Source organism: Ambystoma mexicanum, chromosome 3p (genome assembly GCF_040938575.1).
Source record: "Ambystoma mexicanum isolate Mex_15411 chromosome 3p, UKY_AmexF1_1, whole genome shotgun sequence".
Lineage (NCBI taxonomy): Eukaryota > Metazoa > Chordata > Amphibia > Caudata > Ambystomatidae > Ambystoma > Ambystoma mexicanum.
Window position 1 is genome coordinate 195,123,266 of NC_090925.1, and position 18,393 is coordinate 195,141,658.

Sequence of the window (18,393 nt, forward strand, 5' to 3'; positions counted from 1 at the left end):
AAAGAAGACTTCCATGTTTGTAACCTTCTGAGAAGGGTGGGTCCTCAAGAGAAGGCCAAGACTTCCATGTTGCACTAGGAATCAAGGTCAAGAACGCCTTGGGAATGGAACTGTGTCCTTGAGAGATAGAGTCTCCACTAAGAGCTTTTTTTCAATCATATCAACCATTAAAACACCTGGGATCAGCACGACAGAACCTCGTCTACATCTGTCTGACCGGATACAAGAAATCTGGGGTCAATCTCTCCACAACCAGTGCTCCTTACGCATCAATTTCCCCATTAGCTGGAAAGCCTTCCCGTGACTACTCTTGGCACCCCCTTGGCCTGCATGCTTCAGAGCGACTCATCAAATAAATTCAACTACATCACCCCGACTCTCACCGAACTGTACTGGCTCCCACTAGAAGCCTGTATCATCTTCAATTCCTGCTGCATTATCTACAAGACTCTCAATGAGACACTCACCATCTCCGGAGGGCTATGATCCACCAGAAGTAAGGGCATGCACGCCTTCACTGTCTATGCCCCAAGACTCTGGAACCTCCTACCCATCAACATCAGAATCACCACCTTGCTTCTACAGTTCAGGAAGGAGCTAAAGAACCTCCTCATCAAGGAATGGCTCTTCTCTAACACCTAGGTCCACACAACCACCCAACCTGAGACTTGCTGATCTGATCCCCACTGTCTCCTCCCCTGGCTGCTTGAAGATATGTTGCTAACAAATGGCCATCCCCTTCCCTGTTATATCCCAACTCCCCTGTTTCTCTGCTTCCCAAACCATGTTCGTCCATTTTTAATAATAATAAATAATAATAATTAGGCATTTATATAGCGCTACGAACCCTCAGGTTTCTGAGTGCTGCTTACACATGGTGTGTGGTGCTCATTTATCAACCTCGGAAGGATGAAAGGCTGAGTTTTGTGTGTCGGGATTCGAATCTGCGTTAGAAGGCTCTGCACGGATGTCAAAGCGAGTGCTCTACTCGCTGTGCCACTTGACCTTGTGATTGTAAAGCACTCTGTTGCATCCCTGAGCTAAGTCCACACTCAATAAATACTTTAATTATAACCCTAATAATAATTTAAAAACTCACCCTTTGCTGTGTGGCTGCCAAATCAAATTCAGACGAGGCCCACACCACCTTCCACTTGGTCAGTGTGAATGACACTTCTAGGGTTGCCAAACACTTAGATCAATGAGTGCCAGTGTTCCCCCACATGTCTCGGGAGGATAGCTCAGCGGCAACGTGCTCGCCCTGGAAGCAACACAGGTTCAATCCCCGGTCTACGATTAGAAACCTCTGGGTATTAAGCGTGTTATAAATAACCTATCATATCATATCCCTGCCTATTTCAGGTCATGGGCATAAAACAAGCTTCCCTCTCCCGGAATAGTTCCGTCATCACCTTTGGAAACACTCCAGGTGTCTGGTCCTCACTATCTGACTGTTGCCTTTGGCCGGCTGATGACACATTCTGAACTCACAGGACCACATTTACTGGTCCACAATTGTCTCCTCCACAACAGTTCTGAATCTACAGACTGGTGGTGTGTAGTTTAAAACTAAAATCTCCCAAATAAATAAATATTAAGCATATAGGAAAGAACATGGCAACTATCTTAGAGGACCCATGGCTGAGTCTCCCTAAACTATAGTCATAAGAACACAAAAACATGGTGGCCATTTTGGAATGCGGGTTCTTGTGATATACTTCAGAATAAAAATCAAAAACACAGCACTTGTTAAATAAAAATATTTTTACCATTCGAAACGCTTTCAAATAATTTCACAACTACAGTTACAGAGAGTTTGATCACTGATAAGGACCTTCACGAGAGCTGCACTTTTTTTCCATAGAGCTATGCTGCCTCTAGGGAAGGAGTGTGGACTTGAGTCTCATTGTTGCCATGCCATAACAGCCCTGAGTTTGTGATGAAAATGTTAGAAGCTGCACTGGGGAGGTTCAGATGAACACCCTTTGCCGTTTAGGCCCGTGTAGGAATGCATTTGCTGCCTGTCCCCTGACGACAGATGTCTAGGACTGCAGTTGCATGCATGCACAGCTCAACTCTTCAGTCTGCCCTGCTTTCTCTCTTGGGACTAGACCGGGCAGTAGAATGTCTGCTTCTGATACCAAGCATCTGTTGAAGCTCAGGGTAATTGCACCCTCATTTACTGGGAGCGTTTCCCATATTGGATATGAAAACTCTGACGTGGTCTCACATCTCTCGAGAGGAATGTGGCACACCCTTGCTGTGGGCTTGTTTGCGTCCAGCGTGCTTTCTGCAGATGATGATCCTGTCCAGCAGTGCTCGGCGACCACCCTTCCATTGTTCACCACGACTTTGCAAGGTCTTCAGCCCTCACCGCAGTCCATCTTTGGTGGACCTGAGAATGTTCACAGTGACAGCTTCTGGGGTGTCATCAGACACAAAGGGAGCACCCTCCCAACCCTTTCACTTCCTGGTTGACCATTTCCGGCTCGGGCGGGTCACACTTTGCCAGCAATGTGGACAATAAGCTCGTAGGTGGTCATCATGATGGCTGTGTTGGGGATCTGCCGGATCATCTGGGCCTGGAGTCCGCGATAGAATGCTCGAAGGCCCTCTTGCTGGTAGACTAGACGTGTGGTTTGGACTAAAGTCTTGTAGCGGGAGCCTTTCTGACGCAACCGGGTGCGGATCACCTCTGAAAGAGAGAACCAAACTATCAATATACAGAAATCATGAGCATTCAAGAGCACGGGCCACTGTGAACGAAGCCAAAGCCATGCCCAAGTTACATTACCAGCAAACAGTAAGACAATCCAAAAATACGCTCTCGTGTATTATCTAGAACATACTACTTAGCTAAGAAGTCGCTGGGCAATGCAATCTCATTTCTCAGGGACGATAAGCGAATCAGTGAACATTTCAACTGACAAATATTGGCTTTTGAGAACACGGACTTAATGGTTTCGATCAACAGCTGCTGTTTGAAGAAACAGTTCATGATAGGTCCATTTGTATGCAGTAGGGTTGACGGAATCGAGGAGTGGGTTGCATTGATATGATATGATATTTTATTTGTATTGCGCTCATACACAAGTGCTTCAGAGCGTGACAAGGCAAGGGAGGGGACCAGGGGAGAACACAACAACGATCTTACTAGGCCCAGTGACATTGAGAACACGCAAATGCATGGGAAAGGAAAAGGGGAAAAGTGCGTGGAAGGGGGAGAGTGGAAAGTGCGGAGCAGAGGAGAAAAAGATAAATTATAATAAATACAAATAAATAGATAAAGGAGGCAATAAGCAGTGGTAGTGCAGCCAGCAAGTGGCAAGTGCTGTGTTTACGGCGGGAGAACTGGGTAAGTCTGATAAGTGCAGAAAAAGAAGAAAATGGGGGAGTGGGGGACTGTATGGGTACAGTTACAGTTCACAGTGCAAGGGGTGGCCAGGGTGAAGTGCAGGAGGGTGGCAGGGTGAGCAGGTACCTGGGCACAGGGGACAGGGGGTGGCCAGGTGCACAGTGCCAAGAGAGAACAGATCAGCAGGGAAGAGGGGGAGCAAAGGCAGAAGCAAAGAGGAAGGTCTTGAGGTGCTTCCGGAACCAGAGATGGTTCTCCTCAAGTTTTAAAGTGGCAGGGATGCTGTTCCAGAGGGAGGCCTCAGCCAAAGACAGAGATCTACCCCCAGCTTGTTTCTTTGAAAAACGACTGACCCTGAGGGAGTTAGAGGTAGAGGTAGAGGAGCGAAGAGCTCGAGAGGGGAGGTATTTGCAGAGGGATAGCTGAAGGTATTTTGGACCCAGGCCCCAGAAAGCCTTGTGGACAATGCAGAGGGTTTTGAATTTGATCCTTGCATCCACTGGGAGCCAATGGAGAGATTCCAGAGCTGGAGAGATACGATCCCAGGGCTTATGGCCAAGGACAAGTTTTGCAGTCCTGTTCTGGATTAGTTCCAGAGGGCGGAGAGTAGAGGTAGGTAGATTTAGAAAGAAGCTGTTACAATAGCCCAACCTAGAGAGAACCAGAGTTTGGGAGACAGTGAGCTTCTGTGGGAATGGGAGGAAAGGCAGAGTACCTCTGAGGAGGTGTAGTAAGAAGTTTGACTTCTTAGAGACCTCAGATGTGGGCGGAGAAGGAAAGTGTGGAGTCAAAGATGACCCTGAGGTTCTTAGCCTCGCAGGTGGGGGTAGGAGGAGGGCCATGAGAGGCCGGCCACAGAGTGAGGGGAAAGGATGGTGAAAGTTTGCCGATGAGGAGGATCTACGTCTTGCTGGCATTCAGACAAAGATCATTGGTGGCACACCAATCTTGAATGGCAGTTAGGCAATCAGAGATGAGAGAGGGAGAGGAGGTGGCCAAGGGAGCCTGAAAATTAGTTGAGTGTGGAAATATTAGGAGAAAATGGCAATGCAGTGGGCGAGAGTTGCCAGGTATTGGTTGAAAGGCCATGGGGCGAGAGATAGACCCCTGGGGAACACCAGAGGTAGAGGAAGATAGATGATAGGAAGGACTCTACATTACACTACAAACACAATACAACAATACAACTACCCTGCAGCATCGAACTGCTTCAAAAACATGAATTTATAACACAGTTTATGAAGTATAGTTTAGATGCCAACCATGCTGCATGAGAAGTTTGGGGAGTGCTGGGGTGGATTGTGTAGGCAGCATAAAATAACTTGTTTGAGGCAATGCTTGCAGTATTGCGCTACCGGAAAATACCATCCAGGCCCTACCGTCACGCCCGCCCACCACCCCTCCACTTTTCCCTTCCTGGAAACTACCAAACATTGCAAATGAGGGAAGGTCAAAGCCCCAAAATCTGCGTTGGTAGTAGTGATTCGGTCGGGTGTCGCAATGAATCGAAGCAAAAGGGATGCTTCCCGAACATCTCTCAACAATTAATGAACATAGATTAAGTTCTACGCCTCCAATGCATTGTTTCTATTTTCGTTTTGATAAGGCACTGAAACAGTTCAATCAGCTACGGGTCAAATGTTAGTCAAGGATTGGCCGTTAAGCCTTCCTTATGGGTGCGTTTACAAAGAACTGGTCCTTTCTCCATCTGGACCTCTATTCAGTGATTGAGCTGTATCAAAAAGAAGATAGAAACGACACATTGGAGGTTTACAATTCGTGAAATGGATATTACGTTGTACTACAGTTGAATTTCAATTGTACATTTAAATATATAATGTTCTAAGTGCCCTGAAGAAGAGCATAGCTTGAAACACGTGTAAGGCTCATTTGTTATTTTGAATCCTATTTGTAATCCAGGAACTCGAGGCACAATAAACCACAATTGGTAACTCTAAAAAGGGAACTGGCTTTGAATCACAAATTGACCACGAAGTAGAGGTCACTACAACATTTTAGAGCAGGTGCTTTTAGAAAACCAAGCTACCAGTGTATGTTTACCAAACAATGCAGTTGGGCAGCTAAAATGTACTCGTGAGATTCCCTCAAACAATTAAGAAAAATAATGGTGGAGTAGGGCGGGGAGGAGCGGCTGGGGAAAGGTCGTCTGTCAAAGGGCAAGCAGGTATGGTGATATGATATACATCATTTATAAAGCGCCTGTACGCAAGTGTTTCTAGGTGCTGATGAGAAACATAGGGGAGCCAGGGATTCTCCTGAGTTAAACTCAAGCACATTTGCTTAAAAGAAAGTATATTTTTTTCCGAAATGTTTTAAGTCAACGCAACACCATTTCCACCGCAAGGATGACTTTTGATATTTCTGGATCAGTTTTCAAATTAAAATGTTCACCTGAACTGGCCTCAACATTAGCAAAATGTCTACATGCCCCATTGTTTGTACGGTTAATTGGGCACATTAAATCGTGATACATCTTCGACTCCCAGCCGGACTGGTCCCAAGAGGTAATGGCTCTGAGGGGCAGGTGGCCGCGGAAAACAGAGTTACTTCCAAACCCTTTCTCATTCTGGGTGGGCGAGCATTTTGAACTTTTTCCAACTTACTGTGGCAGCCCATGAAAGGGTTAAATGGGCTAATGTGCACCACCGGAGACTGCCAAGACGCCACCGTAATGGCTGCGGCAGAAAGCCTCTCCCAAATCCTACCTAGGCGCCTGCAAAGAACACATGTATTAACTATTCTCAAGGAAACTAGACTGGGCCTCCACAGCCACTCAATGGAAAAGGAAAGTGACATCCGCAAGTACAAACCATGCTGCACCCCCTCTTGCTTTGCATGTTTATTTGTGAGCAAATCCCAACACTTCCATAACCCGGATGCGATTTGCCGAAAAGGATTTCTATTTACGAATGTTCTTTTCCACATTTCCTTGTGACTCACAAGAATCGAAGCAATGCCTATGACTTTGTGTATGATTCCTGAAATGATCATTGCATGTATTTATTTATTTATTGTGCATTTTGTGTTTCAAAGCGCCCCAAATTCAAATCATGATGGGTTCTATTTAGAAAGGATGACCACGTTAAAGGAACATTATTTTCAATCAAGTCTCCACATTCCTCGATTTGAGTTTTAGGACATGACAGACTTTCCATCTCTTACAAAGTGCTGCTGTAGGAAGTTATTAAAGTGAAAGGGAACTTTCCCCATTGAAGATGTACAGGAATGAGTAAAGGGAAGACATGATTTGTGGGCGTGGCACAAACACATGCATTCAGTGGCTGCCCCTATCACTCGAGCTGAAAGTCTGTGCGTAAGTGCGTGACTGGCCGCAGAACAAGCAAGACACGTATTCTGCTTCACTGGAGAGCCGGCAAGGGCTTCCTAGCGCAGGTGTGACTGGTGCACAGGAGCAAACTTGCAACCATGGCAAGGGTAGCTGCAAACCCAAAGGACTAGGCATCTCTCCTGGCTATCTGGTCTTCATGAAGCCGGATTTCATGATCTGACTGCTCCAGGCGCCACCCACGATACAGTCTGTGTTTTCGGCGCAGTCTCTCCCTTCTTCCTCTCGGCTCTATTCCCTCGCGCCACGTGCTTCTACGCTCCATTGCTTTCGGTTCGGGGGTGGGAGGTCACGGTGGGAGGATTGATGTTTCTTGATGATTCGTTGAATTTGTTTGTTATGTTATGTTAAAGGTACTTGTATAGCACACCGTCACCAACGGAACTGGTCCGCAGGCGCTCTGGCGGATCTGTAAACAGGAAGGGTGGGTAGGGTGCAGGAGGGGAGCAGGAGTGTGGGAGAAGTGATGTGCTGTTGGCAGCTTCAGCTCGGTATACACCGAGTGCTGGGCTTTGGTGCTAGTATCGGATCGGGCGAGGCCTCGAGTGCTGTGGGTGAAGTTTATGTGTTGTTGATGCGGTGTGGTAAAGTGCGTGCGGATTGCTGGGAGAGAGGTGGTTGTGTGGCTTTGTGTGGTATAAGTATGCAGAAGATTGAGGGTTGGGTTAGTGGGATCTGTGTCCCGATTCAGGTACTTGCGTTATTGATTCAGTCCAAAACATGAGTGCATATCTTTCCTTTATCTAAAAACAGAAATACAATTATTTCAAAAGAAACTGTATTCAGGATTAGTTGAAAGGGACTACTGAGGTTATGACACTGAGGTATTCTATTAATGTGATGAGAACTGGATTACTTTAAAATACCGGGCAATGACATAGGGGTATCCCCCAGAGCGGCGACTTGTTCATACATACCCGGTACAGATACAAATGGAATATATTCACTTCCCCCTCCCCTTCGAAAGTACTATGTTTAATGCATTGGTGCAAGCATCTATAAATTGTCCTATGAAATGATAGTGGAAAGTTGGCCATTTTAAATGCAGGCCCCCTGAAGGGTTCTGCAAATGGCAGCAGCAGACAATGCACTAATGGCTACCGCAAGGCACGTAGAAAGTCAAAGCAGCCTGTGCCGTGCTGGGACGCATAATCACTGCGCCCGCTGGTCCTCCGCCACGGAGTCGGGTGGGCTTGCTGCACCTGCCAGTCTTGAAAGCAGCCATATGATGGCCGATCAGGGGAGTCAAGGGTCGGGGTGACTGCAGACTGCCTCACGTTGTGACGGCTTTCTACGGGGGTAATGCTTTTTGCAGAAGGGGCCTGTACAAGTTGTTCAAAGCAGCCATACTGATGTGATGAACTGGCTCCCACTAACCATTGTGAGTAGCTAGCACACCTCCTACACCACAGCGCGACCACAATGCACTATTTAGAATAGCCAACGAGGGTGGTGACGAGTGTACTTAAAACAATCGCTTGGGTTGCTCAATGGCTGCTACACAATGGGAAGTATGCATGTTGGGTCAGAGCATACGTGGAATAGAAAAGCTGAGTGGCGGAACGTGCAATGTGTGCTGCTCGCCTGGCATTAAATATGCAAATAGCAAAGTGCAAAGCTGCATAGCTCCCGTCAAGAAACCCTCATTTGAATGTTCTCAAACTTTGCCTGATCCTGGTTTAAAATGGGGCCCTTTTCTTGCACTGACCATGCAAAACATAATTCTTTCCAGCACATTTTTAATAAAAAGTTCTGCTTCAACCGGCATTTAAATTATAGAGGACCACTGTAAGCACATTGCAAGGTTGAAAGCTACGAGTGTTCACTGGAGCATTCTGGAATCGCCAATGTATACGTGCTGGGGCACATGGAATTCAAAACTTACACTGTGCACCACAATAAGTGAGACATTTCAGAAAATTGGGTTTACAGAAGATCAAGGGACTTGGCAAATACAAATGTTGTATTTTGGGAAACTGTCATGTCTGTTTAGTGGAGCATTAAGAAAATTGAAAGGTATAGTGTTAGTATGACATTATTTTGGGAAACAGCGCACCCAAAGGACTATAGCATTGATCTACCATAACGTGGCTCAGATGGAGTGCCACTCCCTGTCCAATGTTCATTTTCTTAGTTAAAAACAATTCCAGTTTCCACTGGTACACTCCAAAACATCCATGCAGCCAGCTAAAAGAAGAAGCTCCTGGCAAAAGAGGGCCTTATTTTCCAGTGTTAGGCAGGATTGTATGCAGTATCCTGCAGGAGACTGCACCAGCCTTGACCTCTCGGCAATAGCTAACCCAACCTTTGGTATAGCCATGTACTACACAAGTTGGTAGAGTGACTGAGCAGCCAGGCTTATCTCAAGAGGGGTCAATGTGAGCTGTAGGGTTATCACACAGAGATTCACAGTGACAGGTATCCAAATAAACACTCAGAGACAAGAAGAAGATTGGACTAGTAGACAAAGAGGATGACAGAATACGGGAGAAGTTTTTTTGTATCAACTTGGATTTACATTTCCAAGACTTTCATTTTATTCAAAAAACCAATTCAAAACAAATATTAAACTCAATTTCAATACAACATTGTGGCTCATTCATTTTCACTCATTCACATTCATACTCTCTTTAACACCCTATCTTGATTGTTTTTTCAGAAAATGGTCTATACATAAACAGTCATATGTCTGTTGCATCTATGAACATACACAATTAGTAAAGAGAACTCCCCATCAATTCGGGGTAACAAAAAGTCTGTGTTATGCTGTTCCTACAGATTCTCACGTCGACACGTGTTTTAGTTGCTCTCAACGAGCAGCCTCAATAGTGCTCTCTTATTATGGCAACCTTCTTCAGGACAAACAACCAATTTTCTCGGACATATATCGGCTTGAGCCACACCATCTCCTGTCCAATGGGCAAAGGAGATGAAAGATGTGATTTTTTCGGTATCAGCACATCTTCAATCAAATTCTTGAGGATAATTAGCCTCAAATTCAGCGCAGGAATAACCACGTCTCACACTGTCAGTCTGACTTCTTCAGTGTGTGGATTTTTCAAGTGCGGGTGTTATATCAAGGGGAGACCCCTCTTTATTCAATAGTCCTTTCAGCTGTTTCTGACCCCTAACAGGCTTGGTTTCCTATAATTGCTAAATATTTACAACACAGCACGACACAATGTCATGTATTCTAGTATGCTTGTCTCTGTAAACAATGATGTCTCTGTAACCAGTTATACACCCCTGTAACAGCGCCACGATGCCTCAGGGCTGCTGTGCGCGATACAAATGCTAATAAAAAAATAACTTTATATTGCTCTTGCCACGTACTGGGACGAGGGAGAGTCGGGATCGCACCAGGCAAATATTTTTAGTACCTGCTCGATCTCTTAAGTATGTTGCTTTTCCTTTCCCGCCAGCTTTGTAACTATCTTTTCAACAACTGTTAAGACAATCTTTCATCTTTCTTTACAGACATAAGAAAAACGTCTTGGTTGTGTCTGTTTGTTTTATTGTTGGGCCAGTGCTGTTCTTCAGGAGTTTTGGGTTTCAATTCCCCTGAGGAATGGACTTGTTTATCTTCCTAAATCCCCCACTTGTATTCTTCTTTGCTGTTGAAGTCTTTTGACGTCCCCTCAGTGATTTTATATACTATATTCAGAGGCCAGCTACCATCCTTCCCAGCCTTTACCTGATATTCTGGCGCAAACTGAAATCCTGGTGACCAGTTAGGATTCGACTCTGCAGGCTTTTACGTGCTTGCCTGGTATCCCAGAGTTTTGCCACAAGGATTCCACAGCTGTCGGAGAACTCTGCTATTCTTTTCCGGAGCTCCTCTTCCCGGCTCTACCATCACGCTCTCACACACTGCTTGTCAACGTTCCGCTCCTTCTGAGAAATCTCTCCTGGCAGGATTCTCTTTAAAAGTAGGTTATGAACGCTGCCCGTGTTCGAGTCCCAGCCCTTTCATGCAAATGATCCCTGGGGTGTGGGGCGGCTGCCTGCAGGGTTGTTGCGAATGCCTGCTGGTCTGTCCTGCTGCTCTCTCTGTGAAGTCACTGTTCAGTATGCGTGATACTATAGCATTGCGGTTCCCACGGTTGCCAACTCCTCAGTAAGGAAAGTAGCTATTGGCTGTCCTAAAAGTAGCTAGAAGTAGCTAAATGACATTGCCTAATTTGCATAGTTGGCCATGTGCATGATGGGTGATTGCTGAGGGCACAGTTGTTATAGCCTCTCATTCCATTTTTCAGCCAGCTAGCTGCCCAATTGTACGTGTGGCGTGGTCTGATGATCTACAGCTTACAGTACATAACATAATGCATAAGTGCAGTACAGCATGCATGTCGATATGTCATCGCCTATCAGAAATTATAATAACTATATTTTGTTTCTTTATGAATTGCCAGAAAAAGGTAACAAAGTGTAAAATTCCTCTGCAGGGCCCTTGTCCGCTTTCAAACCAGGAACTATTTTAGCCCTAAATAGCTGTGCAAGTTTGAACACTATGGGAACCTCGAACCACCCGAAATTTGTATTGAATTTCCCTCAAATTGGTTTGAGACTGAATAATTATAATTATCTTCACAATTCTGTCTAGATGTGACGCAATGCTAATCTTCACAATTCTGCCTAGATGTGACGCAATGCTAATCTTCACAATTCTGTATAGATGTGATGCAATGCTAGTCTTTTACAGTTCTACTAATGTGACGCAATGCTATTCTTCACAATTCTTTCTCGATGTGACGCAATGTTAGTCTTTTACAGTTCTATCTAGATACGACACAATGCTAACCTTCACAATTCTGTCTAGATGTGACGCAATGCTAGTCTTTTACAGTTCTATCTAGATGCGACGCAATGCTAATCTTCACAATTCTGTCTAGATGTGACGCAATGCTAGTCTTTTAAAGTTCTATCTAGATGTGATGCAATGCTAGTCTTTTACAGTTCTATCTAGATGTAGCCCAATGCTAGTCTAATTGACTAAAGTAGCTCGATTTCTCGCTAGCTGCTTTTTCAGTAGAAAGTTGCTAGGAGGGGCGTGATTTCTCACTAAATATAGTGAGAAAGTCGCCAAGTTGGCAACACTGCGGCTTCCTGCCTGCCGGAATAGCACTGGACTTCTTCCACTTGCTCTCCAACACACGCGGTCCTTCCTTCATTTTCCTTGCTCCGTCTTCTTCTTTCCAGCCACTGCTACTACCACTCCAACTACTTCCACGACCACCACTACAACCACTACTTCTATTCCAACAAGAACATGTGTTTGGTCTTTCTTCTGGTATTGATGGAACTGGTATTAAACATAAAGGAAGGACCAATGCATTGTGTATGGTTCTGCACCCCCTTCTGTGGCCTCCTCAGTACTAGTTTTTCCTAATGTTGGTGTTTCTCTAGTGGAATGTATGCCGTGTTGTGTGTCACTAATATCACCAGTAGGGAAAGCAGAAAACATTTTTGGACCGGTCTGGCCAACATGGGAGTAGTGCTCGTTGTCCCAGAGAAAGGGGTGATCACTCTAGGTTCATCACAGTTGCTAATGTGCATACCATAGTTGTTTCACAAATGTTGGTACGTGGAGTATGTGAAGTGTCATGTGCAAACAATGCAACTTCTTAACCACCCGGTATATCACGGTCTACAGTGAAAACGTGTATGCAAATATCCCAAAGCAACTGATGCACAGTGCGTTGCCCAGAGACCCAGCATGTGGATTATTTGGAGGCAAAGGTGTGGTATTTCTACGTTTTCTCTTGTTGCAAAACAATCATTGTTGCACGTCCCATCTTCTGAAAATGGTCAAGTGTGTTAGGATGTAGCTACCGCTCATGTGCCTGTTAGATTTGCAAGACAATTCTGGATCCCGGCTATGTCTTCTACAACCAGAATGACCCCTCTGGTGGGATACCGGTGTCTAATTTGTCAAATTTGTTGTGCTACCTGAAGCAGGTGTTGCGAGTAAATTTCCTGTTATGTGTTAATGTTATATATTGCTGTTACATTGCCTGTCCTAACCAGCATGACTTTCCCCTTCATGTGTTTGACAAACTGCGACATGCTATCATCCTAATCCTAATCTCTAAAAACCTTGTTGTCCGTATCCCATGTTGTTGTGACCATGTTACCTGAGCTGTGATAGAAATGAGACCCTTCCCCGTGCCCATTCTGAGAGCAAGGCTGCGATCACTAGAAACAATTTGGGGTTGGGGATTGCAAAGTGTTGTCATCGCTAAAGATTGTCCTTATTCCAGCATCTCAGCAACTGAACAACCTTTGGAGTTACAAGCACTAGATCCTCCCAATTCCCATTGTACCAGTGACCATTGTGCCCTGAGCCATTCTTGCATCCGTCCCATGTGTAGGCGCGCATATCACACTAGATGAATGCATGATTCCATCATTCCCAAAATGCTCATTACTTCAATGTCTGATACATGGTGTCTGGTAAAGGGGAGCCATTGCCACAAAGGTCTGCACCCTCTCCAGTGAACGACAGGCCAGTGCCTGCTTGCAGCTCCACATGGCTCCAGGGAATCTCTTGTTTAGGGTTGGGGAGATACCAGACGTTCCCACATTGCTCATGAATCCCAAGTGATGTAGGCGGCGCAATCTGGCATTTGGGTGCCCCCTTTCAACGAGTGCCTGGTTATCAGCCATTCTTCTATATAGGAGGATGCATACATTACTTGTCACGGTAGATGCGCTACCACCACCAATAACACCGTTGTGAACACGGTTGGTGCAGATGGTATTCTGAATGGTAGTATCCTAATGAGGTGCACCCATCTTGGACAGAAGGTACATGCAAACGCATTGTTCATGTCAGCTCCCTGTTTTAATAATAGTATGATCTCTTGTAGCGTCACCAACCTCAATGTTTGTGTCATCACAATTCTGTTGAGTGGTCAAACATCCAATATTGGTCATAAAGTTCTGTTTTTGTAGCTATATTGCTCTCCTGCCTGGGTACATCCTCTTTTAACACATCTTCTGTCTTGCCTTGGTGGTAGGTGGCATTTTTTTAAAATCTCTATGCAGTGCCTTAATGTGTCCATCACCCACTTGTCTACAGCGATTTCCTCCAACCTGTAGGAAAAGATGTAATTGTTCAACTGGCTGGGTGTATGGGGGGTCACTGGCATTTTTCAGTCACTAGTTTGGGGAAGGAATTCCCCTGGTTAGGCATCCCGATCCTCTGCATCGTGGTCTTTTTGAGTGCCGCTGTTCCTGTGTGTACTGTTGTCAGTAGTATTGCTATGATAGTGCATGGGCCAGAAAGGGCGTAGCTTGTCGCTGAGGTTAGAGCAGTCTGTGCAGGAAGCTCTCCACCTAGCGTTTTCTGGCTCCATTTTGTATCCAGTCTGCTTTCTACTGCCTTGCTACAGAGTGTGGAAGGACTATAAAGACTGCTGGGAGCCGCGGAGCGGCCGCGGAGCTTGTCGCTGAGGTTGGAGCAGTCTGTGCAGGAAGCTCTCCACCTAGCGTTTTCTGGCTCCATTTTGTATCCAGCCTGCTTTCTACTGCCTTGCTACAGAGTGTGGAAGGACTATAAAGACTGCTGGGAGCCGCGGAGCAGCCGCTGAGCTTGTTGCTGAGGTTGGAGCAGTCTGTGCAGTCCGTGCCAGGAAAGCCTAGACATGCTACAACCTGCGACTTTAAACAACTCCCAAGCTACAGTGACAACAACGGAACTTCAACAAATGGAAGGTGAGACGGACAAACGTTGTCTGAGAAGCTCGAAGGCATCTCTGTCCGCTCACCTAGAGGGCCAGCTAGCCGAGAGAAAACAACTTTTATCAGCACCTTCAAGTTTATCTGTCACAGGTTATCAACGTAAGGGGGAACTGCCACCCCCGGGACTTTCAAAAACAACATCTCTTATTACGGCACAGATAAACGGTGCAAGGCTAGAGGCCCCGGAACAAAGTGAAACTAAGGCACGGAGGCAACAACATGCATGGAAAGTGACCGCGGATTCCGAGCGCCCACCGGAGCAGTTGGCGGTTAGATCCTCCCCGTCGGCGGCCAGAGGTGTGACGACGGGGAGTGATTCCGCAGTTGGGACGCCCGTGGCGCTTGAAATCTCTGTGGACAAAGGACTTGGGTGAAACAGTGCCCCCATGAAGACACCAGTGCTATTATCAACAAACTCTGCGCCTATAGAAGAACAAGTGGAAAAAATCACAGGGTCAGGCGATCCCAATTGCCGAGGTGGGGGCCCACTTGCCTCTGCTGCCGTGCACTAGCTGAGGGGTGGTGGAGCTGGGGGTGAGCGAGGCTGTGCCGCTCCGGGCCCGGAGGGAGGAGCCGGGGAGGGCGGAGCGGGGCCTCCGTCGACGAGGAATGGGTGTGTTGCTGCTCCAGACTCGAGGGTTCTGTGTGACAGCGAGTCGGAGGACGGCATAGGAAACACTCTGGACACCAGCGCCGGTTCGCAGGGCTCGCACATGAAGGAAGGGGCTGCGAGCATAGAACGATTGAAGGACATATGCAACCCCGCCAAGAAAGCCGCAGCGCCCGCTAAAGCAATTCAGGTGGAAAAACAAGAAGGCTCCAAACCCCACTCAAGCACTCAGATGCCAGGGCGTATGAACTCTGCCCATAGACGTATGAATAAATATAAGAAGCCGCAATTATCATCAATCAAAAAGTTCTTTCAAAAGACAGCACTCTGCATCCCTGCAAATTACGTGTCAAACAACCTTGGAAAAAGAAGTCACGACCATTTGGAAGAACTCTCGGATGCGGAGATCCTTGAAGCTTTAAAAGAACCAACTCCAGTATCAAAAGTGAGGAAAACGGGGCCAGCTGCAGGTGGTAATCAACCCACTGTAGATCAAATGCCTAACCCTTTGGTGTCTGAGATGGAATCTCCAGCAAAACAAGAGGCAAACAACAAAAATAAAACATATCCTACGGAATGCTTAACCCCCCTCAGAAAGATTTGGAAAAGAAAACAATAAATAACTACACAAGCCCAAATAACTCGCCTCCGATTAATACCATACCACTTGTTTGTTTGTTTGTTTGTTTGTTTTATTTAGTATAGCGCTCCAGACCCAGGGGTAAATGGGCGCTTAAGGATAGGTTACATAATTACAGTAAATAATCAGTTATACAATTGTGGCGTTAAGATGCCAAATATAGAGTATACAGGCAGGCAGTAGGAGCATTTCAAGGTATGTACAATATATACAGTTGGTGCAGGTCTAAGACAATCATCTATTCAAGGTATGTACAGTAAACGCAAGTGGGACTGAGCTTAATTTATCTGGGGATTTCCTTCTCTAGAAGCCAGCTAATGACTGATCTTCTGAACAGTTGGAAGGATTTGGTCAATTTAATACTCAGTGGCAAGGTGTTCCAGAGTTGAGGGGCAAGGACACTAAAGCTTGAGCCCCCCGCTCTTTTGGCGGAGAATCTGGGCACGGTGAGGCAGAGAGTATTGGATGATCTGGTGAGTCTTGTGTTAGGCTTGAGGGAGAATTTGTTGGTGAGGTACTGGGGGGCAAGGTGATTTAGGGCTTTATAGGTGAGGCAGAGGGTTTTCAAGTCGATTTTTTGTTGGATAGATAACCATTTACAAGCTAGTCTTATGTGTGAGATGTGCTCTCTCCTGGGAATGTTTAGAGCTGCTCTCAGCGCATTATTCTGGAGGATCTGAAGTTTCTTGATTATAGCTTGGTTGGCACCAAGGTAGAGGCTGTTGCAATAATCGAGCTTAGATTGTATGAGGGCCCTCGCCAGAATGAGGCAGCTGTTTGTAGATAGAAAGGGTTTACAAGCCCTAATTAATTTCCCCGTGTAGGCGGTAGCCGAGGCGGTCATATTAACTTGTTTGGAGAGGTTGGTATTGGCGTCTAGGTAGAAGCCTAGGGTTTTCACATGGTTTACAACTGGAATGATGTTGCCATCTATGATGAATTTGGAGTAGTCAGGGCTGAGTTTCTGTAGGTTATTGGGGGAGCCGACCAAGAGGAGCTCGGTCTTCTCATCATTCAGGCAGAGGCCGTGTATGGCCATCCATGCCTGAATGATGGCGAAGATTTCGTTGATCCTGGTGGCGTCAGTGTTGTAGTTGCCAGTGATGGTGAGGAGTATCTGGGTGTCATCCGCGTAGTTAGTGTAGGTGACACCCAGATGGTCCAATTTGTCAAAGAGGGGTTTGGTAAAGATATTGTAGAGGGTAGGGGAGACGCAGGACCCTTGTGGGACACCGCATGTGATGGGGATGGGGTCTGCTGCAGCCAAAGATGAAAAAACCCTCATGGTTCTGTTGGCTAGGAAAGATTGTATCCAAGTGACAGCAGAGTGTGAGAAGTGGGCAGCAGATGAAAGGTGGTTACAGAGTATTTTGTGGTCAACCAGGTCAAAGGCTGCTGAGAGGTCTAGGAGGAGTAGGATGGCTGCTTTGTTGTTGTCCTTGATGCCATCAATCTGGCTTTTGAGGTCAACGAGGGCTGTTTCTGTTCCGTGTTGAGGACGAAAGCCAGATTGACGCAGGCCTAACAGTTGATTGGTCTCCAGGTAATCTTGGATTTGCAGGTAGGCGACTCTGTCGAGGATTTTTAGCAGGAAAGGGACCGTAGTGATGGGTCTGTAATTGGTGGGTATGGCCGGGTCGAGAGATTGTTTTTTTAAGAGGGGCAGAACCCAGGACTGTTTCAGGTTGTTAGGTACAGAATTGGTTGAGAATGAAAGGTTTATTAGTTTGGAGATGAAGGGGGCTAGGTCTCGTGCAGCATCTTTGATGATCTGGGCGGGGCAGCTGTCCCCTTTACAATTAGAAGGTTTGAGGGATGCTATGATTTTTTGGATTTCAGGAATAGTAACCGGTTTGAAAGTGAAGCCAGAGGTGTTATGGGTCGGGGTGGGTGCGCTAGGAGTGAGGGCATTACTGTTGGCGAGTTGTTGTCTTTTGGTTTCAATTTTGTTTTGGAGACCAGTAATTTTATTGGCGAGGGCATTTTGGATACTGGTGCACCAAGGCTTGTCCTTCACGCAGGTATCGGTAGGAGGGTTAGGGTTTTCTAGTTCCTTCAGGATGGTGAAGAGTTCTTTAACCGACGATTGGGCATTATTTATTCTAGTATTGTAGGTTTCCTTTTTAGTGCGGATTATCTCTTTCTTATAGAAGGAAGAGAAGGTTTTGAGATTAGATTTGTTTTCTGCAGTGGGGTTGGATTTCCATAAGGCTTCCATCTTGGCTTTCTTTTTTCTTATGGATTTGAGTTCTGGTGTGAACCAAGGGTTCAAGTGGGCTATGGGTTTACCTTTGCGTTCCTTTAGGGGAGCGACAGTATCAATGGCGCTGGTGAGGGCATCATTGTAGGTGTTGACTAGAAGGTTCAGGTCGGCAGTGGCAGGCAGTGTGTTTAGCGAAGGGAGGATCAGAGGTGTGAGGGTCTCTGCTGAGATATTGCGCTTGTTTCTAGACAGGCAGGCTGGTGCACAGGGGCTCTGTTTGGGGTTGGGATTATTTAGGTTGATTTCAAATGATATGAGGGAGTGGTCAGTCCATGCGAGTGGTTGTGGGGCTTTGCAGGTGATATTACAGTTGTGGGCTGCAATCCAATCTATGGTTCTACCTTTCTGGTGGGTGGGTAGTGTAACGACTTGAGTGAAGTCGTGCTCGGATAAGGCGTTGGCCAGGGAGGCAGCT

At 46.2% G+C, this 18,393-nt stretch overlaps 1 protein-coding gene across 1 annotated transcript in view; it reads right to left on the minus strand.

Moving 5' to 3' along the window:
- Window positions 1-2,355: 2,355 nt before the first annotated feature.
- The window catches only part of LOC138580238 (solute carrier family 25 member 36-A-like), a 132,989-nt gene continuing 116,951 nt past the window's right edge, over window positions 2,356-18,393 (minus strand). The window contains exon 7 of the mRNA XM_069650616.1: window positions 2,356-2,695. Within this exon, the coding sequence (XP_069506717.1) occupies window positions 2,499-2,695 (197 nt within the window). The 3' untranslated portion in view covers window positions 2,356-2,498. The remainder of the gene's footprint in view (window positions 2,696-18,393) is intronic.